The following is a 27,305-nucleotide window of genomic DNA, read 5'->3' on the forward strand; positions in this document are numbered from 1 at the left end:
GTGATCCATGAAAGATAATACCATTAACAGAAATGGGAAGTCAGAACTAAGTTCTCTTAGGAGAAGGAACGCGCTTTGTTGGAAAGTGATGGGTAACATCCACACAACTGAAGACGTGAGACTAAATGGAGAACAGTCAAGGCTGACAATGTAGATGTGTAAGCTGATTATAGTTAAGGTTATAAAAATGCATGAGATCTCTCAGAGAGGAGAAGGTATAAAGGGCCTTGAACGGAAATTCTTTAAAACCATTTGATCTGCCCCCGGTGTGAATTATGTTTCTCAGGTTATGGAGTCATTCAGACGGTGAGCTTCCTGAAGGCATAGCTGAGCTCAACTGTGCACTGGGTGTTGTACACAACTGGTGCAAAATAGTAGCCTATTAAAGGAACCAATTATTTTCAAGATAATTTCTGATGATTAATTCCTGTTCCACTTGCACTTTGTATTTCAAACAGTGGTGCCCTAGGGAGAACTTTGAAAGGTACAGGCTTCACTTGAAATTATTATAATCAGTGAGTTTAGACAGTTTAAATCATTTATCCGAAGGTCTGATTTCCCAAGGCTCCAGAACTGAAGAACAGAAAGACCAGACTTTGGGACTGTGAAAACCTTAAAAAAGAAAAAAAGAGCCCCCAATGAGACTAGGGCTAAAGCAAATGCTCACTAGAAGTAGGGAATACTCTTCAAGAAGTTTTTGAATAAAGTAAAATAGGAAATATTATTTACTGAGGGAGTGAAAAAAAAACCAAAAAATTTCAATTGTATACTACATGGGTTGACAACGTACAAAAACTAAAGAAGCTTCAAGTGAAATGAAGGATAAGCTAGATAATTAAAGGGAATTGAGAACAGTCAAGATGCATACTTAAAAAAAAACAACAAAAAGCTCATGAGGGAAAGTCATTGGCCTGCTCTCCCACAAAATGTTCCTAGGTGTCAGTCAGTCAGAGGTGGAGTAACAAGCTAAGTCAATGCTTAGGTGAGCAGTATTTCCCCAGCTACAGTTTAAAAATAAGAAAAGGGACTACTGAAATGGATCAGAGGACAAATCTGTGTACAGCTCCCACCCCACTCCCGCCCAAATAAATCAAGGTGGAATATGCCACAATGCTCTAACCGTGACCTGCAGCAAATGTCCTAAGTGCTTCCAGATACGTGAGTGTGTTTGTGGGAGAAGTCAGGGAAGAGAAACCCGTTGGAGCCACAGACTCAAGGAACCTGACAAGGCATCTATAATCCAACCATCCTCTCAGTATCAGACTGACTTCCACGATAAGTCTAAAAGATGGTCAACCAGTCTTTGCCTGCTTGTTTCCAACAACAGCAAATGGACCACTGGTAAACTGACCATTCTCAGAGCTGGACAGCTCTCATTTGTTGCAAAACCCTTCTAAGTCATCTCCTAGTAACTTTCACCCCGGTCCTTGGTTCTCTCAAGAGCAACACAGCGAAAGGTGAAAGCTTTGGTTTCATTTTTAAATTTAAGCGAACAAACTAGGTATTACTTCCTGGCATGTCAATACATTCCCTTCTTTCAATAGTAGGAAAATCTGATCTCTTTTTTCAACGTTTGACTCCCCGTGAAGGAAAAAGGAAGGCCAGTCACAGGTTCCTTTAGACTCAGGGCTGCGACCTCCGCAGCAGAGCGGAGAAAAGGGGCTTAAATAACCACATACACTAGGAGACGTTGCAGCTGATATGAAATTCCCGTTGCCAAGAAGCAAGCAGCTCTAGCCTGTGACCGGGTGCTGGGACGCGATAGAAGCCACACAGACCTGGCCTGGCAGCCCCGAGACAGTGGGGGCCAAGAAGCCTCCATCTCTTTGCCACAGCCGCGGAGGGCTGAGTGGGCGCTCACCCCCAGGCCAGCGGCAAGCACGACGCCTCACACGGCAAAGCGCTCGGCCCCGGGAAAGCGGCATCGGTAAGAAGGCGGCTCGGTGAAACGCCTGGCAAAGCCCAAGCCGCGCCTCCCGGCCAGCTGCCCGTGTGTCCAACCACCCGGCCCGCCCGACGCTGTCCTGAGAACCTGCACCGGTGAGCGCTCCCGGAGTTGGAGACGTCTCGGGCTCGGCCGGGTCCCGTCTCTCCCGCCCGCCCACCCTATCTCAACTCCCCTGCTTAAAGCTGAGCCGGAGGCCACCCCAAGGAGTGGTGCCCAGGAGGCACGCCGCGTTGGTGGTGAATGTTGCGGGCTGGGACCGAGCTCTCGGGCGGGCGGGCAGACGAGCGGCTGCGGCCGGTCACTCACCGAAAGGACGCTCATGCGGATTGGGGTCTCCAGCAGGCACGCCATCTTGAGCCTTCCCACCCGGCTGCAGCCGGCGCCGGCGCCGGGGCCGGCACTTTCGACAGCCGACTACTGGGCCAACCACAGTTACCTCTGCAGAAAGGCAGGCAGGTAGACGAGAACGGACCACGCTCTAGACACCGCTGAAGTACGGCCAGGGCCCGCAGAGGGAACAGCAAAGGGAAACCGCACCAGGGGCCTCCTTACGAATCGTCCTCTCAGAAACGGCAGCTACTCTCAGCCTGGGTGAGAGGTGGGAGCGCGCAGCAGTTTCCGCATGCGCAAAGAAGATCGGCCGGCCCCACCTGCGGCTCGCGGTGGGCGGAGCCTCAGGGGCGGAGTCTTGCTACAAGCGTCACAGATTGATTTATTGCAATTTCTTGAGCTCGCGTACTCATTCCGACAAACTGGTGTGTAGAGCCAAATACATAATTTGAAGTTCACTTTCACATTCATTATCTCACTCCTTCTTTGCACCAAACTCCTAGTGTCGTTATTATCTCCATTTTACAGATGGAGAAACTGTGATCTCAGAACCAAGTCTCCTGCCACCAGTAAGAGTGTTTTCACGGTCCAACGTTGAAGTGTGACTTGTTTCAGCATTATCTGCCCGACCCGCTTATTCTAGTGTAGTGTTAAGAATAGATACTCCAGAGCCAGAACGCCTGAGTTTAATCCTTGCTACTTTACGGAGCTGCATTACCTCGGCAAGTTACTTAAACTCCTATGCTTCAGTTTCCTCTTGTGTAAAATAAGGGGCTATGAAGATGGAAAATATAAAGCTCTTAGAACATAAGTGGAACGTAGAAAACGTTATATATGTGTTACCATTTCTGCAGCCTCTGAGTCAAGCAGAAAAAAATGGGGTCAAATATCTGAATAATTCACCCTAAAACCCTCTGATAATTGAGACCAAATAAAAATATGCTTCTAATTCTATTTTCTGATTGATGAATTCAGCTCTCCCACTCCATTTGTGTGTTTGGGTGTATATGAACAAAACTGCCCTGGACTTGGCTGAACAGGTTTCAACTTCATGCTGCTCACAACCAGCAAGGCTTTCACAGGATGAGTGCAATGAACCTGTTATATTACTTGTCTTTCTGTCATTGCTATAGCCACTCCCTAATGCAGGTTGTTATTACCTCTCCCCTGGACTAGAGCAATTGTCTTCCAACTGATGTTGTAGCTAGCCTCTCCTTCACTTTGCTCCTCACTGCTTTCCTATCTTCCCCCTGCACTTGGTTTCTGAATTTATTGTGGTACTAATCTCGCTTACCGGCCTGTGTCACCTAACAAACTGTTGACTTTCTGGAAAGCAGTGATTTCATTGTAGATTTTCTTCCTGCTGCAGCACTATTTCCCAAACTTCGGTACTCTGCATGCCACCCACACAATCTTTGCCAAGCTGCACCCAGGTATTATTATTCAATATTTTTTCTTTAAAGCCAATTTCAACTGATTAAGTAATTTTAGCCTCATCCTAAATCATAATACTCTGTAAAATCAAGTGTGTTGTGCTCCTAATTTTTGTTCTAGTACACATTAACATAACAACTACAAAAATGTTCAAATGTCCATCCGTGTATCACCTAGAATCATGTCATGTACTACATACCACAACAGAGCAGAGCATAACCCTTATACAGAGTGTACAGAGGTATCAACTAAATTTTCAGTTGACATTTGTATGATATAGAGTTGTTGCAGCTGTATTTGATCCACATTTCATTAATTAGCTCATGCAATACATCCTCCAGGTGCCCCTCCCCTAAGTATAGCTTAGGTGACCCCTCCCTCATGTCTTCACGCATCATTCTGTTCTTGCCTCTAACATAGTATCTCCAACAATAGACTCTAACTTTTGGGGTAATATTTTACTTGTCTGTCTCCCCATTATACACTTCAGAGCAGGCACTAGGAATTTTATCTTCCAGGTCTTTTATCTCACTGCCTAGCATAGACTACTCACTTAGTAAATGTTTGTTGAATGAATTTTTGACTTAGTTTGGGCACCCCCAAAGGCAGATCCTGGGACAATGATTTGGGTGCAAGTAGTTTATTTGTAAAGTGTTTCCATGGAACAGAATTGATGGATCAGCCAGAGTGAGAAAAGAAAGAAGAAAAAGTCAATATAAGGGTCCATTGTTGAAGTCACTGCTTATTCCCTAAGGGCCCATGAAAAACATACAGCATGCCCCACCCCCTAGATATCCATCTTGAGGTTGGAGTATTAACCCACCACTCCCATCCTATATTAGTTGAGGGTTTCCCCGCAGCTTTTAATTCCCTACCCTCCTGGATTGTACCTGTGCACAGAACAGAGAGGGCTTCCTTAACCTGATGCAGAAAAGCAGAATCTGCAGGCTCTCTTTTGGGGTAGGATACAGGCAGCATGCATCTGAACTTGCAGCAGAACCAACATTACAGCTGTGGCTGAAATCAGAGTGAGGAGGGGCTAGGGAACATGACTCAAAGCATCCAGGCTTTTCCGTTTTATTTCCAGAAAACTGACATAGCCATTTTACAGGAAAGAAGCATTGATTAGCAAAGTTCTAAGCTTGGGATCAGGAATCCCATTTCTAGTTCAAATTTTGCTACTAAATAATCTTAGGTACATCCTTCAAACTTAAATAATGAGTAGAAATTGAGGGTAATAAAAAAAATTGATTCAGCCTCCACATAACAGCAACAACAAAACTTTGGCGCAGTGGTGGAGAGCGGGAATAGCCGCACGGACTCCCCTGAAAACAGGAAGGAAATTTCTCCCCATCCTCCCCTATCTCAGAGCAGTATTAATTTCTGAAAAAATAATGACAACAAAGTGTGAGTTTAATAAAGAAAAAGTAGAAATACACAATCGAAAGTAAGTAGCAAGAAAGAAATCTGAAAAGTATTTATAAATATCTAAATGGAACTGCCAGGGTAGAGAAATAAAGCCATATTTTTGAAAGTAGAAACATACCTATGCAAAAAAAAAAAAAAAAAGGAAAGCTAAAAATGTAGAAAGATTCAAAACAAAAACTGAGTGATCCCAAAAGGAATTTAGAAGACCCTTTAAAAGATTTGAAAACAGAAGAGATTCTTTAAATAAATTAAAAAGGAAAATGGACTAACACTGGTGCAGAGGAGAAATAGTTCAGTTCAACAGACACTAACTGTGGGTTTACTGGTGCACACATTGTACCAGGGATTCAAAGTGGAATAAAGACATGGTTCCTGCCTTCAAGCAGATAAAAATGTGAGACTCTGAGATGTTCAATAATTTGCTCTCTCATACATAATCCTCTGGGACCTGATAGGACTCTCCCACATGGGATTACTGAGCACTCACTTAAGCAACCAGCCAATTAAGGAAAATCTACAAGGGCTTTGCAATGGGAAATAATGCATCCGTAATTCAGGTGCTTGGCGGGTGTAAAATGTGTATATGCATAAAGCAGAATTAGTAAGATGTTGAAAAAGTCTTCCATTAGAAACTACAGTAAAAAAAAAAAAAAAGAAAATGCTCTTTTTATAACTGAATAATTGCTGTGGTCGAATTCCAACTTACAAATATAGAAGAAATGATGGAATTTGAAAACCACCCCTGGACAACCATATGAGTTATACTTGTTTGAGGCAAGAATCAACCATGGACGCTGAAACTAACTGGTGGGAATATGAGGAGAAACGGAACCTCCCCACAAGTTACTAGTGATAGTAGAGAAACTTGGTAGACACCACTTTATTCAAGTGATTATAATTAATATCACCACTAATGGGATAAATAGACACCATGATATGATGCACTGAAAAGGACACAACATCAGTTCTGTGGTATTCCTGCCAAAAATGCATGGGTGTAATCATGAGGGAACATCAGACAAACCTTGAGAAACACAACACATCTACATCCTTCAAAACTGGCCTGAAAGACAAAGAAAAGCTGAGGAGTTGCTATAGATTAAAAGAAAATAATGTAACATGACACTTATTAAATACAACTTGTGATCTAGGATGGAATCCTGGAAAAATAAATTTCCCCTCTTGCTATATAGGACATCAAGGCGAAAGATGGCAAAATGTGAACAAACTCTGTAGATGAGGTATCGTTGTTAATGTACCGATTTTGATAATTGTACTGTTGTTATAAAGAGAATACCTTTGTTCTTAGGAAACACAGAGTGAAGAATTTAAGTGTAAAAAAACGGAGTCACTATGTATTAAACAATTGTTCTTCTTTAATAATGAGAAAGAGACTCATTTAGAGAATAATAAGAAGAAGAGGACCAAGGATCCTGGAAATTAATTCATTCAATAAAATATATTTACTAGGTACCTACTATGTGCCAGGCACGGTGCTGGGGGGGGGGTGGTATCATACAATTAGCAAGAGAGATACATTCCCTGTTATCACAGAGCTTTCAAAAAAAGGGAAGAGAGGACTTCCCTGGTGGCACAGTGGTTAAGAATCCACCTGCCAATGCAGGGGACACGGGTTCGAGCCCTGGTCCGGGAAGATCCCACATGCTGCGGAGCTGCTAAACCCGTGTACCACAACTACTGAGCCTGCGCTCTAGAGCCTGCGAGCCACAACTACTGAGCCCACGTGCTGCAACTACTGAAGCCTGCGTGCCTAGAACCCGTGCTCTGCAACAAGAGAAGCCACCACAATGAGAAGCCCACGCACCGCAATGAAGAGTAGCCCGCACTCGCTGCAACTAGAGAAAGCCCGCGAGCAGCAACGAAGACCCAACACAGCCATAAATAAATAAATAAATAAATAAATTTATTTTTTAAAAAAAAGGAAGAGAGACAAGAGAACAAGTCATTAGAATGTAGGATGATACGTGAAAAGGTGTGGGGCAAAGGGAACATCTATGAGGGAACCTCATCAGGACTAAAGTCATAGGAAGTCTTTCTGTTTGGGGTGGCACCCAAGCTCTGACCTGAAGTGTCAACAGGAACAGACCAGGCAAAGCTCTGTGCGTTGCTCCACACAGAGCTTGGCTTGTCCAAAAACATTTGTGTAATGGAACAATTAAGACACCCCCTTCTCTGCACTTAGCTGTGGAAACACTGGCAGATCTTGCAAAATCAGCGCTAGGACAAGAGCTCCGATTATTTATAGGAAAAGAGACACTATAAAATCAGCAGGTCTTCAGATGGGTTGCCATCTTCTGGATTACCTGGGTACTAAAAGACAACTCCACACCCACCCCAAGCAAAGATGACCACATTAGGCAGATGAGTTTGAAAATGGAGACGTGAAGGTAACAATTTAGGCAAAGCAAATCCAATCTTCACCATTTACAATACTGGAATGGACTCTGGACGTCATCAAACCTATAAACAAGAGATATTGCTTGCTTTTTAACAAAAAATCTGATGAAATCAGGAAGTCCGAATGGAATGTCTGACAAGTTTAAAATTCAGAGGCTAGAGACACCATAGGACTCTTTTATCTCTCTGTGATGTTTGCCGCTCTTTACTTTTACCACTACAGACTTGCTCACTCTTTAGTTTTCCTGTAAAATGTGCTGCCATCAGGTGGTGGTAGGTGCCATAATCACCTAGTTCAATTATAAGATACAGATAGCAGGGATGGATGTTTTATCTTGATGTGTATAACATTTTATTTATAAACTGACTTGAAAACTCATTGCCCAGATATCGCCACAGCTCACTCCCTTATTTAATGAAGGTTTCTGCTCAATATGTCACCCTATCAACGTGGTCTTCCAGAACAATCCTATATTCATTAAGTACCCTACCCCCACCATGGCATTTCCAATCCCCTCACTCTGTTCTGTTTTAAATCATCCTTTTTTTTTTAAAGTTTTTTTTGATGTAGACCATTTTTAATTTCTCTTTTTTCCCCCGCGCCCACCCCACCCCATTTTTTAAAAGAGACTTTATTTATTTATTTAGGCCACACCGCACGGCATGTGGGCTCTTAGCTCCCTGACCAGGGATCGAACGGCACACCCTGCATTGGAAGGTGAAGTCCTAACCACTGAACAGACAGGGAGGTCCTAATCATCATCTTTTTTTTTTTTTTAATTTTATTTATTTATTTATGGCTGTGTTGGGTCTTCGTTTCTGTGCGAGGGCTTTCTCCAGTTGCAGCAAGCGGGGGCCACTCTTCATCGCGGTGCGTGGGCCTCTCACTATCACGGCCTCTCTTGTTGCGGAGCACAGGCTCCAGACGCGCAGGCTCAGTAATTGTGGCTCACGGGCCCAGTTGCTCCACGGCATGTGGGATCCTCCCAGACCAGGGCTTGAACCCGTGTCCCCTGCACTGGCAGGCAGACTCTCAACCACTGCACCACCAGGGAAGCCCCCAGTCATCATCTTTTAAACACAATTCTTCCTTCCTGTGTCATTTATGTTTGTTCAACTCTTATTTGGCTGGATTTCATTGTCAAGTAATATTTTTTCAAGAGGGGCTCATGGGTATTGTCTCCCTGGAGTACTTTCATGGTTGAAAACATCTTGCTTATTGCCTTTTACTTGAATGACATCTTGGCTGGTACAACATACAGGAAAAAAGAACCCATTTTTTGTATTTTAAGCAAAAAGATTACAAAATTATTGGAAGGAATAAAGGGCAAACAGGGAGGGAATATTTCACTTGAGATCAGGAACAGTGAGAAATTCACCATCACTGAATGAACCTGGGGTGCTGAGCTGCCACCACCATTTCCAGAGCCGGAAGAGAAAAGCAACAGCTTTTACTTTTCTTCTACCTTCTAACCTCACACAAGTGTTTCTCATCTGCAAAACCCAATCCAGACCTCAGCCAGCAAGGGAGTCTAAGAAATGTATTGGGTTGGCCAAAAGATTCCTTCAGTTTTTTCCATAAGATGGCTCTAGTAGCACTTAGTTGTCTTTAACTTCATTCAAAACAATTTTGTTAGACTGTATGTGACAGCTGTCATATCAGCGTGCATTAAAAAAAATATCAAAATTGGTGAATTTTTGTGTAACCATTTTAATATTGAAGATGGAAGAAAAAAAGAAACATTTTCAGAGCATATTATGCTTTATTATTTCAAGAAGGGTAAAAACACAACCAAAATGAAAAAAAAATTTTTTTGTGCAGTGTATGGAGAAGGTGCTGTGATTGATTGAACGTGTCAAAAGTGGTTTGCAAAGTTTCGTGCTGGTGATTTCTTGCTGGATGATACTCCATGGTTGGATAGACCAGTTGAAGTTGATAGCAATCAAATCGAGACATTAATTGAGAATGATCAATGTTATACCACATGGGAGATAGCCGACATACTCAAAATATCCAAATCATGCGTTGAAAATCATTTGCACCATCTTGGTTATGTTAATCACTTTGATGTTTGGGTTCCACATAAGTTAAGTGAAAAAAATCTTCTTGACTGTATTTCCACATGTGATTCTCTACTGAAACATAATGAAAACGTTCCATTTTTAAAACAAATTGTGGTGGACGATGAAAAGTGGATACTGTACAATAATGTGGAATGGAAGAGATCATGGGGCAAGCGAAATGAACCACCACCAACCACACCAAAGGCTGGTCTTCATCCAAAGAAGGTGATGTTGTCCATATGGTGGGATTGGAAGGGAGTCCTCTATTATGAGTTCCTTCCAGAAAACCAAACAAGTAATTCCAACAAGTACTGCTCCCAGTTAGACCAACTGAAAGCAGCACTCGACGAAAAGCGTCCAGAATTAGTCAACAGAAAATGCATAATCTTCCATCAGGATAACGCAAGACCACATGTTTCTTTGATGACCAGGCAAAAGCTGTTACAGCTTGGCTGGGGAAGCTCTGATTCATCCACCATATTCACCAGACATTGCACCTTCGGATTTCCATTTATTTAGATCTTTACAAAATTCTCTTGATGGAAAAAAATTCAATTCCCTGGAAGACTGTAAAAGGCACCTGGAACAGTTCTTTGCTCAAAAAGATAAAATGTTTTGGGAAGAAGGAATTATGAAGTTGCCTGAAAAATGGCAGAAGGTAGGGGAACAAAAGGGTGAATATGTTGTTCAATAAAGTTCTTGGTGAAAATGAAAAATGTGTCTTTCATTTTTACTTAAAAACTGAAGGGAGTTTTTGGCCAGCCCAATAGTTTCTTAGCTTCTAGCCCCTGCAATACATGGATGGGCAGATACATACGTTCCTAAATATTTCAGTGTGTGTTTCCTAAAAACAAGGAATTCCCTTATATAACCACAGTAAAATGATCACAATCAGGAAATTAACACTGATACAATACTATCTAATTTACAGATCTTATTCAGATTTGGCAATTATCTTAATAATGTATTTTATAGCAACACATTGCATTCAGTTATCATGAATCTTCAGTATCATTTAATTTTTAATCTTTCTCAGTCTGTCCTTGTATTTCATGACCATTTTATATATATATATTTAAAGACAGGCCAGTTATTTAAAAAAATTCTTTGTCTATTTCAATTTGTCTCCTATTTTTCAAGATTAGATTCAGGTTATGCATTTTTGGCAGGAATACCACAGAAGTAATGTATCAGGGGCACATGATGTGGATTTGTCCATTCCTAGTGAGATTAACTTTGATCACTCTGTTAAGTGGTGTCTGCCAGGTTTCTCTATGTAAAATCCTTATTTTTCTCTTTGTTAAAATTAGTATCTTTTGGAAAGATACTTTGAGATCATATAAATAGTCTCAAATAATAGATACATTGAGACAATGTAAGTATCCTATTACTCTTCAAAGTTTTCCCCAATTGTTTTAGCATTCATTAAAAATTCTTCCTTGTAACAAGTGATGTTGATGATGATGATGATGATGATGATGGTTTATGGTGATTTTCTAACTCCAACTTTCCTTCTATACTTATCAATCAGCATTCTTGTGTAAATAAGACCTCTCTTTTCCTATTTATTTATTTATTTACTTACTTATTTATGTCAGGATGGAATAGTAGATTCCTACTTTATTCAATGGGCTAAAGTCTGGTACTATGATTGTGCATTTTGATGCTGACGTTGTTTCAGATTTGGCCAGTGGAAAAACCTTCACTCAATGTCCTTTTGATGTCTTAGATTCTTTGAGCACTTCCTTGTTTTCTGGCACAAGATGATCCACGCTCATTTTGTACTTTCTCTGTCTTGGAATCAACCATTTCAACAAGCAGACTTGATTTAGAGGAGAAAGATCTGGTTGTATCTAAGCAGTTTTAATTAACGCCTGCTCAGGTCCATCCCAGCTTATGCTCTTTTTAGCATGTTTCCATAGTTGATATGTGGTTTCTTTTTTCATTTTGCTCATCGTTGTGTGCCTCTATCTAGATACTGTCTTTGCTCTGACAGAATCAGGGAATTCCTTTCCCACCCGATGAGAGGGACTTTCCTCATGGACCACACACACAATTGGAGAGGGTCTACCTGTTCAGTGAATGGCCCTTCATGTCTGCAAAAAGAATTTTCATTGTTCACACATCCATTTTTCTCCCACAATCCTCCCATTTCACCTCATTCAGCATGGGAAGGAGTTGAGGCTATTGATTTAGTTTTATTCTCTCTGGATTTGAGAAAGGCAGTGAGAATTCTCAAGTTTATTAACATACCAGTATGACCTCTGGAAATGGGGTGTTGGTTGGGAATAGAGTTAAGAGCTAAGCCATGAGGCACTTTTTCATCCCTATTCATAATCTTCTATTTCCTTCTTTGACCATGAGATTTTGAATGTTATGGCATTAAATTATTGTTTCCTATTGGTCACAAAAGACGAAAATTCAAATTGACATATTAAAATTTTGTTGTAAAATCTACATGGAAATAACAAGAAGACACCATTGCATGCCTAACAACATGGCTAAAATTTAACAGACAGATAATACCAAGTGCTGTTGTGCACATGGCATAATTAGAACACTCATATTACGTAGGAAAGTGTAAATTAGCACAACTGACACTATCTATTAAAGCTAAACATATACCTACTATGTTATCCAGAGATTCCATTCCTGGGCATAATCCAAGGGGGAAAAGTGTTATGTCCACCAAAAGATTTTACAAGAATGTGTATGGTGGCTTTATTCATAACAGCCCCAAGTTAGAAACAATCCAAATGTCCTTCAACAGAAAAATGGATACATGAACTGTGGTATGTTCACACGATGGAAAACAACACAGCAATAAGAAATAGTATACTATGGCTGTATCTATCTATAGTATAGTTGTTACTGAACCAAACTTGAGTCTGCTTACCTGCTCACAGTAAAGCCCAATCTACTGACACCGGGGTGTGTTGAAGGAAAGTGCAGTGTTTATTGCAGAGTGCCAAGCCAGGAGTCCAGGTAGTTAGGGCTCAAAAGACGTGAACTCCCTGATGGCTTTCAGGGAAAGGTTTTTAAAGACAGGATGAAGGAGGGGGTTGTGGGTGCGTGATCAGCTTGTGGACATTCTGACTGGTTGGTGGTGAGGTAACTGGGAGTCAACATCATCAACCTTCTGATTCCAACAAGTCTGGGGTCTCCATGCTTGTGATCAGCATACAGTTAACTTCTTCCACCTGGTGGGAGTTTCAGTATCTGCAAAATAGCTCAAAGGATATGGTATGGCTCAGGGATCAAACCCGTGCCCCCTGTGTTGGAAGCACAGAGTCTTAACCACCGGACCGCCAGGAAATTCCCTGGCTCAGATTATTATCTATAGCCCTTGAGGAGGAACTAAAGGTCCTTGACTTTGTTTAATGGCTAAACTATTATTATTTTGTCTTGCTTGATTGTTTTCCTTTGCTTCTGCATTTTCTCACTTCTCTAATTAAATTTATTCTTTGGAACTTGGAGAAGGCCTAGGCGGCTAGTTTTTCTACAAAGAGGCTGGTGGAGGACATTGTGGGTGGTGGGGGTGGTGGTCATCTGCCCTGCGAAGACCCCATAGGGTCCTCCTGCTCAGTTACATAGATTCGTGGATGAATCTCACAGATATTAAGTGAAAGAAGCCAGACACAAAAGAGTACATAATATACACTGACATTTCTATGAAGTTTAAAAACAAGTAGAGCTAATCTACGGTGCTAGAGGTTAGACTAGAGTTTTTCTTTTGGGAGAATAGGCTTGGGAGGAAGCACAAGGGAGTCTTTTGGAATGCTAGAAATGTTTTATATCTTGATATGGGTGATTACATATGGAAAAATGCATCAAAATGTGCACTTAAGATTTGATTTGTTCATGGTACTTTAAGTAAGTTAATTAAAATTAACAATTTTTCAATGCAGAAAAAAAAGATCCAGAAAAAGATAATTCCTGTAGATTGAAAATCAAGTGGAAGAAGTTAAATTTTTTTTTAGAAGTTAAATTTAACAATGTAAAAAAAAGTATCTGTTCTTTATATAGTTCAAAAAATTTAATACAGAAGGGAAAATAAAACATTAAAAACTAATAGGAAATATTAGATTTCCATCTTTTTCTACCCTCTTGATTGATTTAGATATCATGAAAAGTGTATCTTTCTTGTAAATTTGAAAGAAATCGCCTATAAATCACTCATAAATGTCTTTCAATGGATTTATGTCTTTGACTTTCCCAGTGTCTTTTTTTTTTTTTAACATCTTAGTATAGTAGTATAATTGCTTTACAATGGTGTGTTAGTTTCTGCTGTATAACAAAGTGAATCAGCTATACATAAACATATATCCCCATATCTCCTCCTTCTTGCGTCTCCCTCCCACCCTCCCTATCCCACCCCGCCTATCCCACCCCTCTAGGTGGTCACAAAGCACCGAGCTGATCTCCCTGTGCTATGCAGCTGCTTCCCACTAGCTAGCTATTTTACATTTGGTAGTGTATATATGCCAGTGTCTTCTTATTGTCATTGTTTTGTTTACATCTTCTGCTTCATTTTGAATTAACTTTGGTGTCTTTATTCCTAGAAATTGTTTATTTTATCTAGTTTTTTTTTTAAATGAGCAGAGATGGTTTTATTATTCTCCGTATTATCTTGATTATTTTCTTGATTAAATTTGCCAGAAGGGTTTTATTTGTTTGCTTGTTTCTGCCTTGGCCACTAATTCTTCAATTGTCAGTCTGGTCCTTTTCCCTCCTGGATGTTTTCGAGATATTCATCTGCTTTCATTGAGCTTGCAGTCTAGTTACGCAAACAACAATTTGGTAGGAAAATGAAGAGTCGCTGGCCCCTTTAAAAAAAAATAACTGATAATTTTAGAAACTCTTCGAGGAGATAATTTCAAAATCCTCAGTGAGTTTTTACGTTTTATTTTAAATTTATTTTTATTTCGGGTGTCTTAGAAAATCGTTTGTTTAATCGTTTCTAAGCACTTTCAGGCAATTATCTTTGCCGTGAGAAGTTCATCCTAAATTTGGTTTGATTTTATCAAACCACTATTTCCGGGAATTTTTGTTTGTTTGTCTTACTATTCTGGTTTTGATTTTTAGCACCTGTCAGGCCGCTCGGACTTTAAGAAACACCTGCCAAAACAGGCAAAGTACGAGTCGATTTGAAAGCTCCCTGGCATCCCTGTGTCGGTCTTGCCCTTCCCGACTTCTCTCTCGCGAGATTTGGAAACCGGAAGTGAATTATACTGCTGGAGTCTCAATTGCAGGAGGCGGTGTCTTAGTTAAGGTTGGCGGGATCTAAGGGATCAGTCGGGTCTTCGTTGTCCGGCCTGGGCTGGCTCTGGTTTAGGGGGTTGCGGGCAGCGCTCCCTGCCTCGGGCCGGCAGCATGCGGGTGGCTGTGGCCGGCTGCTGCCACGGCGAGCTGGACAAGATCTATGAGACGCTGGCGCTGGCGGAGCGGCGCGGCCCGGGGCCGATAGACCTTCTGCTATGCTGCGGTGACTTCCAGGCTGTGCGCAACGAGGCCGACCTGCGCTGCATGGCCGTGCCGCCCAAGTACCGCCACATGCAGACCTTCTACAGGTGAGGGGCGTGGCCTGGGCCCGGGCCCCCGCGGTGCGAGGTGTGACTAGCCAGCGGTGGGGGCAGAGAACCCGGGCTGTGTTCGAATCCTGTCTGCTGCTGACCAGCTGTCTCTCTTAGTTTCCGTCTTTGTTCACGCTGTGTGTCTAGGAACTGGCGCTTAGTAAATGTCACTTTTCTTCTTTCCATTCATCTGTTTTGTTTCGGAAGGGATCGCAGCCTGAGGGGAAAATCTGGAGGAAGAAACTGACAGGTTAATCTACTTTATGCTTAATAGGACTCTGGGACTAATACATTTATTGATCTAGGAGTTTTTATTGGACGCTTGCTATGTGCTAGTCCTCATTCTAGAAACTAAGGGTGTAACAGTGAACTGACGAAAGTTTTTGACCTCATTGAATATACGTTGGCTTGAACCCAAGGTGGCAGCCCTGAATCATTCTTAAGGACAAGGATGGACAATTCGTTTAGAAAGAGCTTAACTTTTTATGATGAGCTCAGGTTTTTTTTACTTCGGACCTTATTTTGCTTTTCTGCTATGCCTAATAGTACAGGCATGCCCAATTGCTTTTCTCTATGTCTCATTTCTGCTATGCCAACTGACAACTTTACCCTTATGTTCTAGGTATTACTCTGGAGAGAAAAAGGCCCCAGTTCTCACAATTTTCATCGGGGGTAACCATGAAGCCTCAAATCATTTGCAAGAGTTACCCTATGGTGGCTGGGTAGCACCAAACATATATTATTTAGGTATGTGTTCGTGGGTAATTTCTTGGTCTGATAGCATGAAAGAGCCTGTCAGGATTTGTATATCAGTTGATCAGCATCTTGAAATATATGGTGTTTTGGGAATGTCTCTTGATTTAAATAATCATGAAAATTTAATTAAAATAGTTCATTTAAGTAGGTAATCATGAAAATATGTCCATGCATCATCTAGTGCTTTAAGCAATACTTAATATAACTGCAAAGAGCTTCTGTACGATTTACAATCCCTTAAATTTTTTCTTACTCTTCTTATTAAATTAAAAAAAAACTTTTTATAATGGAAATATTTAAACATACACAAAAGTAGAGAATAGTATAATGAATCTCTGTACCTATTAAACAGCTTTAACAACAATTATTGTTCTGCCATCCTTCTTTCAACCCACTCCCTGCCTAAACTCTTTTGTGGGAGGAGGTGACCGGAGTATTTTATCTTATTTTTATCTATTTATTTTTTAATATTTTATTTATTTATTTATTTGGCTGCGTCAGGTCTTTAGTTGTTGCACATGGGATCTTCCTTGTGGCGCGGGATCTTCCTTGCGGTGCGGGATCTTCCTTGCGGTGGGCAGGCTTCTCTCTAGGTGTGGCGCCTGGGAGCTCTGGAGCTCCAGAGTGCGCTGGCTCAGTAGTTGCGGCATGCGGGCTCTAGGGACTTAGGGGCATATGGGATCTTAGTTCCCTGACCAGGGCTCAGTCCCGTGTCCCCTGCATTGGAAGGTGGATTCTTAACCACTGGACCACCAGGGAAGTCCCAACTGGAGTATTTTAAAGCAGACCTCAGCCATCGGATTATTTCACCTGTAAATACTTTAGCATGTATTTTTAAGTGATGAGGATTTAAAAAAATACCACAAGTACAGTACCATGATTATACCTATTACCTATCATTATCTGTTGCCTAGTTCATGTTCAGATTTCCCTGATTATCACAAAGATGTCTGTTTTACAGTTGACTTGTTCAAATAGGATCCAAACAAGGTCCACACTTTCATTTGATTGTCATGATTCTGAAGTCTCTTAGACTATAACTGTCCCTTTTCGCACTCTCTTCTCCCCCAAACCCCCATGCTGTTTATTTGTTGAAGAAAATGGGAAATTTATCTGGCAGAATTTCCCACATTCTGGGTTTAGCTGATTGGATTTCCTTGGGTTGTTTAACGTATTCCTTTTATCCTCTGCATTGCTTATAATTTGCATTTAGATTTATAGACCTGATTAGGTTCAGGTTCAGTTTTAGTCCTTTTAAACTATACAGTCCTTTCATCTCTTTATTTAAATGTTTACAGGTGTTTCTAGTGATGACATTATAACTTCAGAAATTTAATTTCTCTACATCATTACTGATGGATCATCTTTTGACAACTGTAGTATTGTGAAAAGGTGAAATTGTCTGAAGATGATCAATCAAATGAAATATAGAAACTGCAGGTTTCTATATTCTATAAGTCAAAGGTATACGTTATATATACCTTATATATAACATATAAATCCATCATAGGACATTTTCCCCTATTTCCCCCGCCCCATCCCCATATTCCTTTAGGTACCAAATTATGTATGTCTGTTTCCCTCTTCACACTCCCTATCTCATTTGTTCCTTCTTTTCTGCTCAGTCTCTTGCCTCCGTAGTCTGTCTCCCTACTCTACGTTATATATTGTTGGCATATTTTCTATGTAAAAGAGTAACCTCATCATGACACTTAATTTTCAAATAATTTTAAGACTGCATGATATTCTAGGCCTCTAAACTGTTTGTTCAGTTAGTAAAGATTGCTTTTGCCTACAGTAATTTTATTTAACTATGTAATTTTTCAGGCTTGGCAGGTGTAGTAAAATACCGAGGTGTAAGGATTGGTGGAATCTCTGGTATCTTTAAATCTCATGACTATCGAAAAGGTATTGTTATGCTTTTTTTTTTTTTTTTACATTTTATTACATTCTTTTTTTTTTTTTAATTGGAGTACAGTTGATTTACAATGTGGTGTTAATTTCAGGTATACAGCAAAGTGAGTATTGTTATTCTGAGAATTGTTTTTAAACTTTAGAACTTCCATGCCCCATAGTAACTTAAGCATAATATACAGTTTGACTTTTTCATTGGATTTCTCCTATGAACTGATTAATTTATTCTTAAATTTATATTATAAAATATTTTATAAATATGAAAAAATAGAGAACACTAGAACATATTATCTGTGTATACACCATCTAGTTTTATTTGGTATTTTGCCACTTTTAGTTTTGATTTTTAAGAAATAAAAGAGTACAGATACAATTGAAGTTCATTGTTTATCTGTCCTCAATCCCATCTCTCTCCTTTTATTCCTCCCTTACCTCACCAGGCAGTCACTATTCTGAATTTGGTGTTTATCATTCACTTGATTATTTTATATCATTACCATATCAGTAACAGATTTAAACAGTATATTATATAGCATGTTTTAAACTTCATATAAGTGTATCATTTTACATGTATCTTTCTGCAACTTGTTTCTTTGTTTAATATGTTTTTTAAATCCATGTTGATACATGTAACACTGTCATTTAAATTTGTGAATAGTATTCCATTGTATAAATATACCACACTGTATCTGAATGAATTATATCTTGATTTTAAAGTTAAAAGAATAGCTTGGATCCACATTGATTTTAAAATTTCATGAATTAAGTTGACAGCTAAAACTTACATCCTCAGTGTAACTGTTAAATCACAAGTCTGTTCCTTGCTGCCCTGTTCCCCATGATTCTGAACTATTGGGATGGGTCTACAAAAATAGGCCATCTTCTACATGGCAGGTGTGGGCACAAATTGGGACCACTCTTTGTAGGAAAATTAGTAACATCTGTGGAAATTATAGAAGTATTCTGACTCAGGAGTTCTACTTCCAGGAATGTATCTACAGATATATTCCACAAGTGCAAAATGATATAAACAAATGTATTTCAGCCTTGTTTGTAATAGCAAAATATAGGAACTAGTTAAACGTGTCATGATATAACTATACAGTGCAATGCTATGAAGTCAAAAAGAAAGAAAAAAGAAGCAGCTCTATGTGTGACTAATATGAAAAGAACTCCAAAATAAGTTAAGTGAAAAAAACAAGGCACAGAAAGTGTATAAATTATACTGCCACTTGTATAAAAAAAATAAAGGGAGGATAAAGAAATATGTATATTATATGCATAGATGACATCCCTGGAATAAAATACTGAAACCTGATTAACACTGGTTCCCTGTAGGTAGGGTTACTGATGGATGGGGGAAGGAATAGGAGAACCCCGTCCGCTTGTTTTAGCAGCTTGATTGACGTAAAATTTATGTACCATTGTAAGTACACAATTCAGTGATTTTAGTAAGTTGTAGAGTTATGCAGCCTTTAGCACCATCCGGATTTAGAACATCTCTATCATGCCTAATAGTTTTGTGCCAAACTTAATCCCTGCTCCCACGCCAGCCCTAGGTACCCACTAGGGTCTACCCTCCAGGAGGTATACTTTTTACCCTATGCCTTTCTTTTTTTTTTTTAATTTATTTTATTGAAGTATAGTTGATTTACAATATTGTGTTAATTTCTGCTGTACAGCAAAGTGATTCAGTTACACATATATATACATTCTTTTTCATATTCTTCTCTATTATGGTTTATCACAGGTTATTGTATATAATTCTCTGTGCCATACAGTAGGACCTTGTTGTTTATCCATTCTGTATGTAATTTGCACGTGCTAATCCCAAACTCCCAATCCATCCTTCCCTCACCCCCCCTCCCCCTTACCCTATACCTTTCTGATGGTATCTTTTAAATCTTAAACTATGTGACTAAACAGTGTATTCCAAAATTAAATATAATTTAATTTAAAAAATCATAAGCCCCCCACTTATTTAGATTTATAGTTGGTGATCAGTTATTAGAAAATACCAGCATTTTGAGAGCAGTGTTTTTTTAATAAAATTTTCAAGAACCAAAAGCATTGATGACAAACATCAGTTTTGGAGAAGTGTATGTATGTATTTATACTTGCAGTATTTAAGGGAGTTGAATATAGCTTATTTCTCTTCTTCAATTTAAGGTCATTTTGAGTGCCCCCCCTATAATGCAGCTACAATAAGGAGTATCTATCATGTGAGAAATATTGAAGTCTACAAATTAAAACAGGTATGTAAAAAGTACATTACAGCAGACTTGAAAAAATGGTAAAGTAATTCTCTACCAGAATGTATTTTGATCAGCTACTTCCAAGAAGAGCTCAATTTGGTACTTCCACAATTTGGATCTTGAGTTGTTTTTAGGAGGTTCACAGATGAACATTTTTAAAATTTTAATGGCTATACATTTATTTTAGTGATTAATAATAAAATAAAATATTTGATCCATGACTTCAGCTACTATTCCTTAGGGTAAGGCTAAAGAATATATATTGGAATAAAGTGATACTTTAAAGAAAGTGTTAAATATTTTATTTTAAATAATGATATTAAATAGAAAATAATAGTGAAGATGATATGGGAAAATTGTGAAGGTGATAACCGAAACACTGGCTTAACTGGAGAGTAAATGAAACTAGGTTTTTGTTTGTGAACCCATTAAATGTCTGACACCGGGCTAAGCAGCTTTCATCCGTGATAGTTCATATAACTGTCACTCAAATTCTGTCATGCAGCGTGTCCAACTTTGTCACACTAAGGGAGAGAGGCCAAAGGCTCAGATAGATAAAGTAACCTGCCCAGGACTTCCCACACAGTTAAGTGGTAGAGCCTGCCAGACTGAACTCAGGCCCTTCCCATCATAAATACAGCCTCGACTGGAACATAAAGATGTTTACAGGTATGCCCCATTCATAACAGTTTCTTACCTGGAATCCTTTTTCCCTTTACTCATCTAAATCCTACTGGTCCTTGGAGACCCAGCTTAGATTTCACTTCCCAACCAGTGTTCTAGTTTAAAGTCCTCACCCTTCTCTGAATTTTTGTAGCACTTATTGCCCATACCAGCTTTTCAGTGGTTAGTCATATCTATCTTACCTTTTGTATTTTCTTGAACACTTACTTAAATTATTTTAATTTAGTTTTCCAAGTATTTGCTTTGGATTACTTGACAGTATGGAGTATATTTTGTGTTCTCCCCAAGAAGACACCAGCTACCTTAAATACCTCTAATATAATTTTTGTAGTAAACAGAGAGGTTTTTTTGGTGTTTACTATGTGAGTCCATCAGGGAAAAAAAAAAGGTTTACTGTAGGTTAGGTTTACTGTATCATTTACAAGTCTCATGAAATCTGGACATTGATCTTAAAACAGTAGTTTCTTTACTAAAAGGGAAAAGAACAGTGCATGTTGTAGATTTTAGAAACCCAGTGCTAAAGACCTTAGCCGATTGGCAATCTAATCAAAGTGTGTCTCTATTGAACTGCCTTGCCACAGAAAATAAAGGTGATTTGTCAGGCAGAGAGAAAGCTGTTTCTCTTTGCCTCGATGAGTGAGTAGCTCAGTATTTCTGTGACTTCCTTAAATAAAGTGTTCTTAGAATGAATTACACAGAAATCTAGAGGTCTCTGTGGGAGAGAAGGGAGGGGATTGCTTTTGGTTAATCTGTTTTTAAGAGCTTTCTTTCTTTTCTTCTTCTGTTAAAGCTGAAGCAGCCTATGGACATATTCTTATCTCATGATTGGCCGAGAAGTATATATCATTATGGAAATAAGAAGCAACTTCTTAAGACTAAATCTTTTTTCCGACAAGAAGTGGAAAATAACACATTAGGAAGTCCCGCTGCCTCAGAACTTTTAGAGCACTTAAAACCTACTTACTGGTTTTCTGCACACCTTCATGTGAAGTTTGCAGCCTTGATGCAGCATCAGGTAGAAAACAAAATGCTTATTCTTTGATTTAACAAACAGTTATTGAACATCTACGGGCTAGGCCCTATGGGCATAGTTGGAAAGTTAGAGAAAGAAATCAAAGATAACTTTCCTTTTGTGAATAACTCAGTTTCCACTGGGGAGAAGGGACAAGCAAGCAATTATAAAATAGTGTAATAAGTTTGTGACAAAAAGTGCTAGGATACTGTGGGAACACCTAAGCCAGGCCATGGTGAGATGGGGATGTGGACAGAGAGATGAAGGGATAGAGAAGGTTTTCTAAAGGAATCGATGGTGCCAGGAAGAAGCAGATTATCGGGTAATCTAGGCCCAGGGACCGATGTGTGCACAGGCTGGAGGTCTGAGAGCGTGGTGCCTTTGGGCAAGTGCAGCTGGTCCCTGGGGCTGAGGCACAGGGAGAGATGAAGCTGGAGTGAGATCATAGCTGCCTTCTGGGACATGCTCTGGAGTTTGGGTTTTAACCAGAAGGTAATGGGGAAAGCTGAGGGTGATGAAGTCAGAGTTTCATTTCAGAAGGATTAGTTTGGCAGCAGTTTTGTGTGTGGATTGGAGTAATGTAAAATGGGAGGCAGAGGAGGCTATGTAAGCAAAAGATGAGGTCCTAACCTAAGGCAAAGAGGGAACACAGAGAACGAAGCGGGTTCCAGAGAGATTTCGGAAGCAGAATCATCAGGATTTAGTGACAGAGGGAGGAGTGAATCTAGAATGACTCCCAGAGTTTTCCTTTGGTAATTGCATGGGGATGGTGCTTGATGAAAAGTAGAAAATAAATACCTACTTAGAGTTAGGCTTTAATGGAACTATGCAGTTCTTCCTTTCATCTCTGATTCTGGTTGAATTCTGACTTTCCCATAAAGTATCCCATAGGAAATACGTTTAGAAAATGCTGGGTTAACAAAGTTCGGGATTTCTTCCCAGAGGCTTCTGTAGAATTTCTGAGAGTCCCGTGTGCTAATGGGCATTACCTTTCTCTGAGAGGGGGGATGGGTTGTGCAGCGCTTCCTGAACTTACCTGACCAAACCCTTTCCTGCGGTAGAGGTACACTTCGGCGATGGTCTTCGCACATGGTTTGGAAGATTCTGTCTGAAAACATTCCTGTGGGCCCTCTCTGTTGTGGGCTTATTCTTACTCCTCAGCTTCGCTGGGAGAAGAAGGCGAGGTTCCTCTTGCATTTTCCTTTGGGCTGTTGCCAACGTGATTATCCTCTTCTCACGTCCAAGTCTTCTGTTTCTGTCGGTCACTTTTTCCACGTCTGTGTTACTCTCCTCTGTCCCTTGGGGCTCATGATGCTCTTGGATTGTTACTGAAGCACCTAATTTGCTACTTTTCCCGGATTCTGTCTTCTGTTGTCAACCTCAGGGACTTGTGTCTCTGAATTAATATGTTTGATCCCTTTTTCTTGGCTCCTCAACTGCGTCTGACTTCACCAGTATTCTGTCTGAGCCCTTCTACTAACACCAAAGGTCATCTTTCCTCAGCACTGCCCTGCTGCCAGGATCTGCCCGTGATCTGTGTGCATCCCACCTCTCAGTCCCTCCCCACCACTGAATTGAAACCTGGTCCTCAGCAGGGTGTCCCATCGCTTGCTTCCTTGTCTTTCTTCCTCCATGTGCCTTGCTGTTTTTAGTGAGTCACTTTTTACTTCTTCCAGTGTGACCTTCATGTGTGTGATCCTCCCATGTTTCTTTCTGCTGGTTCACTTTTTAGAAAAGAACTTTATTGGAGTATAATTTCCATATCAAAAAATTCACCTGTTTTACATGTAGAATTCAGTGATTTTTAGTAAGTTTCCAGAGTTGTGCAAACATCATATAATCCAGTTCTAGAACATTGCCATCACCCCAAAAGATCCTTTGTGCCTCTTTGCTGTCAGTCTTTGTTCCCACCCTCAGCCCCAGGCAACCACTAATCTGCCTTATCTCTATGGATTTGCCTTTTCTGAACATTTTATATAAGTGGAATCATGAAATACATAGTCTTTGGTAACTGGTTTCTTTGCTTGCTTCTGAGGCTCTTTCCTGTTGTCACATGTGTCAGTGTTTCTTTCATTTTTATTGGTGATTAGTATTTCATCCTATGGAGTATATATATATATATATATATATATCTACTTTGGTGTTGTATCTAAGAATCTTTGCCTAACCCAGGGTTACAAAGATTTTTCTCCTATGAATTCTTCTACGAGTTGTATAGTTTTAGCTCTGCCAATTTACTTTTAAGCTCTTCTGTTGTCTGATCTTTAACCTTTGTGTTATTTGCTTTAAACCTTTGGTTTTGTGTGTTATTTGCTTTATTTAACATTATCATTACCACCATTTCTTTCTGCTTTGACTATTGTAAGGAAATTGAAGCCCAGAGAGTGTAAGTGCCTTGCTCGTCATTGCACAAGGGGGTATAGAGCTAACTTGTTTTGGAAAAGTAACCGTTGTTCCTTTGACACACAACTTAGGGGATTGGGTAATAAAGATTATTTCCATCCTTTTCAATGTCTGAATTGCCTGTGATGTTTTTAACATTCTTAAATTATGGTTCTTTCTTAAATTATGGTTCATATTGTCTAGGCCAAGGATAAAGGACAGTCAGCCAAAGCAACCAAATTTCTAGCCCTGGACAAATGCTTACCACACAGAGACTTTCTTCAGGTAAAAAGAAAATGAAGTACCTTTGCAATATAGTTTTACTCTTCCAGTGATTAAAAAAAAATTGTCTCCTTTCAGAAATTATTGGTGCTCTTTGTAACTTACGTGTTCTGAGATTTCTTTGGGAATGTTTAAGTTACATTAATGTTTTTAAGCTACTAAATTAAATTCCTTTAAAACTTTATTGTTATATTGACATTCTTAGAATATTAAAAATAGATATGTATTTCTAAAAATTACCAAATTCTTCTTGTAGGTAATAGAAATAGAACATGACCCCAGTGCTCCTGATTACTTGGAGTATGATACTGAATGGCTCGCTATTCTCAGGGCTACTAATGATCTTATTAATGTGAGTGAGCGCCTATGGAATATGCCTGAAAATAATGGCCTGCATACAAGGTGAGTCTGACCTTATTTAGGATTTTCCCTCTCCATTGTATGCACAGTTTTTGTCCCCTCCACCTTATTATTATTATTTTTTAAATCAAGGGAGTTATTGCTACAATTCAGAGTTTATTGACTGGTATGAAAATTGCAAGTTTTCCATCCAAGAGATCCAAGAAAATAGACTGCTGAGCACCAAGCCAAATAAGTGTATAAGTGCTTCAAACTATAGCGCATAAGTGCATGAAACTTTAAGACCGTGGAGATGTGGTTCACACATTAAAATAATTTGTACTTGTTTTAGGGAGTGAGTTAAGGACAGCTTTTTCTAAGAATTGTTTTAATCTCAAAATGGTTCTTTGCTAAGTTAACTATAATTTTATGAAGTGGAATTCTGAAATGTGGTTTATTTTTTAACGCACCTGCCGTCCATAGTTAGATCTGATCATTTATTGTCCGAGGCTGATAAAATGTAAAAAGCTGTTGTTTTGGACTTTTCTAGGTGGGATTACAGTGCAACAAAAGAAGCTATGAACGAAGTATTGGAAAAATTGAATCATGACCTCAAAGTTCCATGTAACTTTAGTGTAACGGCTGCTTGTTATGACCCTAGCAAGCCACAGACACAAATGCAGTTGGTTCATAGGATCAGTCCTCAGACTACTGAATTTTGTGCCCAACTTGGCATCACTGACATTAACATCAGGCTTCAGAAGGCCAAGGAAGAACAGCACGTGTGTGGTGACTCTGAAGAGCAGGATGACGTGGAGAGTAATGACTCTGGAGAAGACCCTAGTGAATATAACACAGACACATCCGCCCTGTCCTCTATTAATCCAGACGAGATAATGTTAGACGAAGAAGAAGAATATGATGATAGTATTGTAAGTGCACACAGTGACATGAATACACCATCTGTAGAACCGTCTTCTGATCAAGCTTCTGACTTTTCTGCAAGCTTCTCTGACATCAGGATCTTGCCAAGTTCCATGACCGTATCTTCTGATGATACATCTGGTTCCCCAGTTCGCAAGGAGGGGAATCGCGGTGACCCTGTGGAGTTGGGGGATGGAAAGGACTTAACCAAGGTGCCGTTGAAGAGGCTGAGTGATGAACATGAACCTGAACAAAGAAAGAAAATCAAGAGGAGAAATCAAGCCATCTATGCTGCAGTGGATAATGATGATACAGCCTAAGACAGTTTACTTGTTTTAGTGTTATATGTAGATATGTGATTTTTGAGACTATATTTTTAGAGCTGGATCTTTGACTCAAGACTTAACTTTGTAATAATCAAGTTACATAAATTTTAGTGAGGTATCGACTTTATCTTTAGACCTTTGTATGTTTCAGATAAAAAAATATTAAAATTTCATATATTTACTTGATTGAGTACCCCTTTTTCTGAGAACATATATTATTCACTTTCATTTTTTTCAGCAAGCATTTATTGAACACCTACTTTGTACCAGGCACTCTTCTATAAGATGGCACTACAAAGATGAGTGAGACAGGGATTTTTGCCTTCATAGAGTTACTATCACTGTAAATATTTTGGTGTATAAAATATGGCATATTTATATTTTTTTTACAGTTAAGTCATTATTGTATATGTACTTATATATGCTCTCTTTTCATTTATTATAAATACTTTCTCTGGTCAGCTCTTAATGTCTATCGAATATAATTGAACCTGAAGAGGGTAGGTAAGATTTCAGGAAATAAGTACAACATTGGCAAACATAAAATCTTATACTTAGTTGCTGAGATTAATATAACCCTGCTGACTTTTACATATTATATTTTAGCTTTAGCTTTAATTTTAATATGACTATACAGGTCATTTGGGGCACAGTTCAGTTTAGTATTAATTACTAGCAGGGAATAAAATAGATAACCAACATGGACCTAGTGTATAGCACAGGGAACTATACTCAGTATTTTGTAATAACCTCTAAGGGAAAAGAATTATCCTAGTAGAGATGGAAAGTGAAAGTAATTTCTGTAGAAGGAATAGTGTTATTGAGGGACTACTGGTTCAGATGGTTTCAGGAGAAACTACCAAACCTTTTAAAGGTAACCCCTAATATGCGAAGTGTTCCAAAATATAGAAAATGAAGGAAAGTTCAGTTTCTTTTCATGATGCGAATATAACATTGATACCTAAATCTGACAAAGATTGCACAAAGAAACCACAAACCAATCTCACATATGAATATTGAGTCCTAATTGAAGTCCTAAATAAAATATTAGCAAACAGAATCTATAGCACATTTTAAGATACAGCATGACTGATACAAAGATAGTTCAATATTAGGAAGTCTGTTCATATAATTCACCCAGTAATAGATCTAAGGACAAACAATGCAACACCCATTTCTGATTTTTTAAAAAAAGTAAAATCTAGCATCTTGTTTAAAAGGGAAATACTATAAGCA

At 39.3% G+C, this 27,305-nt stretch overlaps 2 protein-coding genes across 11 annotated transcripts in view; one reads left to right on the forward strand and one right to left on the reverse strand.

The window, feature by feature from the left end:
- Nucleotides 1–6,853, reverse strand: part of ARMC8 (armadillo repeat containing 8) — a 106,487-nt gene extending 99,634 nt beyond the window's left edge. Inside the window, exon 1 of one of the 8 annotated variants that reach the window (XM_082393454.1) lies at nucleotides 2,255–6,853. Coding sequence is in view for 4 of the 8 variants with exons in the window: in XM_082393449.1 (XP_082249575.1) it covers nucleotides 2,255–2,299 (45 nt within the window). In the remaining 4 variants the exon portion in view is untranslated. The remainder of the gene's footprint in view (nucleotides 1–2,254) is intronic. The other 7 variants (XM_082393449.1, XM_082393447.1, XM_082393453.1 and 4 more) reach the window with 7 other exon arrangements.
- Nucleotides 6,854–14,828: 7,975 nt separating this feature from the next.
- DBR1 (debranching RNA lariats 1) lies at nucleotides 14,829–26,533 on the forward strand. Of its 3 annotated transcripts, XM_082393459.1 has the most exons (8): nucleotides 14,831–15,192; nucleotides 15,818–15,942; nucleotides 17,779–17,859; nucleotides 20,035–20,120; nucleotides 21,595–21,819; nucleotides 24,403–24,483; nucleotides 24,737–24,882; nucleotides 25,370–26,533. In XM_082393459.1, the coding sequence occupies exons 1-8, from the start codon at nucleotides 14,996–14,998 to the stop codon at nucleotides 26,061–26,063; spliced, it is 1,635 nt and encodes a 544-aa protein (XP_082249585.1). In that variant the 5' UTR covers nucleotides 14,831–14,995; the 3' UTR covers nucleotides 26,064–26,533. The 3 variants fall into 3 exon arrangements, with proteins under 3 accessions (XP_082249587.1, XP_082249586.1, XP_082249585.1); XM_082393461.1 differs by lacking the exon at nucleotides 24,403–24,483 and having other exon boundaries at nucleotides 14,829–15,192; XM_082393460.1 differs by lacking the exon at nucleotides 17,779–17,859 and having other exon boundaries at nucleotides 14,830–15,192.
- The last annotated feature ends 772 nt before the right edge of the window (nucleotides 26,534–27,305 follow it).

Source organism: Balaenoptera borealis (assembly GCF_965194805.1).
Source record: "Balaenoptera borealis genome assembly, chromosome: 5".
In the NCBI taxonomy this organism is placed as follows: Eukaryota; Metazoa; Chordata; class Mammalia; order Artiodactyla; family Balaenopteridae; genus Balaenoptera; species Balaenoptera borealis.

Excerpts from the sequence above, each read along its gene's own strand:
- DBR1 (XM_082393459.1), top strand. The coding sequence starts at position 14,996 with ATGCGGGTGGCTGTGGCCGGCTGCTGCCACGGCGAGCTGGACAAGATC. Across the intron at positions 15,193-15,817 it reads CACATGCAGACCTTCTACAG|GTATTACTCTGGAGAGAAAA; the intron begins GTGAGGGGCGTG and ends CTTATGTTCTAG. Across the intron at positions 24,484-24,736 it reads CACACAGAGACTTTCTTCAG|GTAATAGAAATAGAACATGA; the intron begins GTAAAAAGAAAA and ends TTCTTCTTGTAG.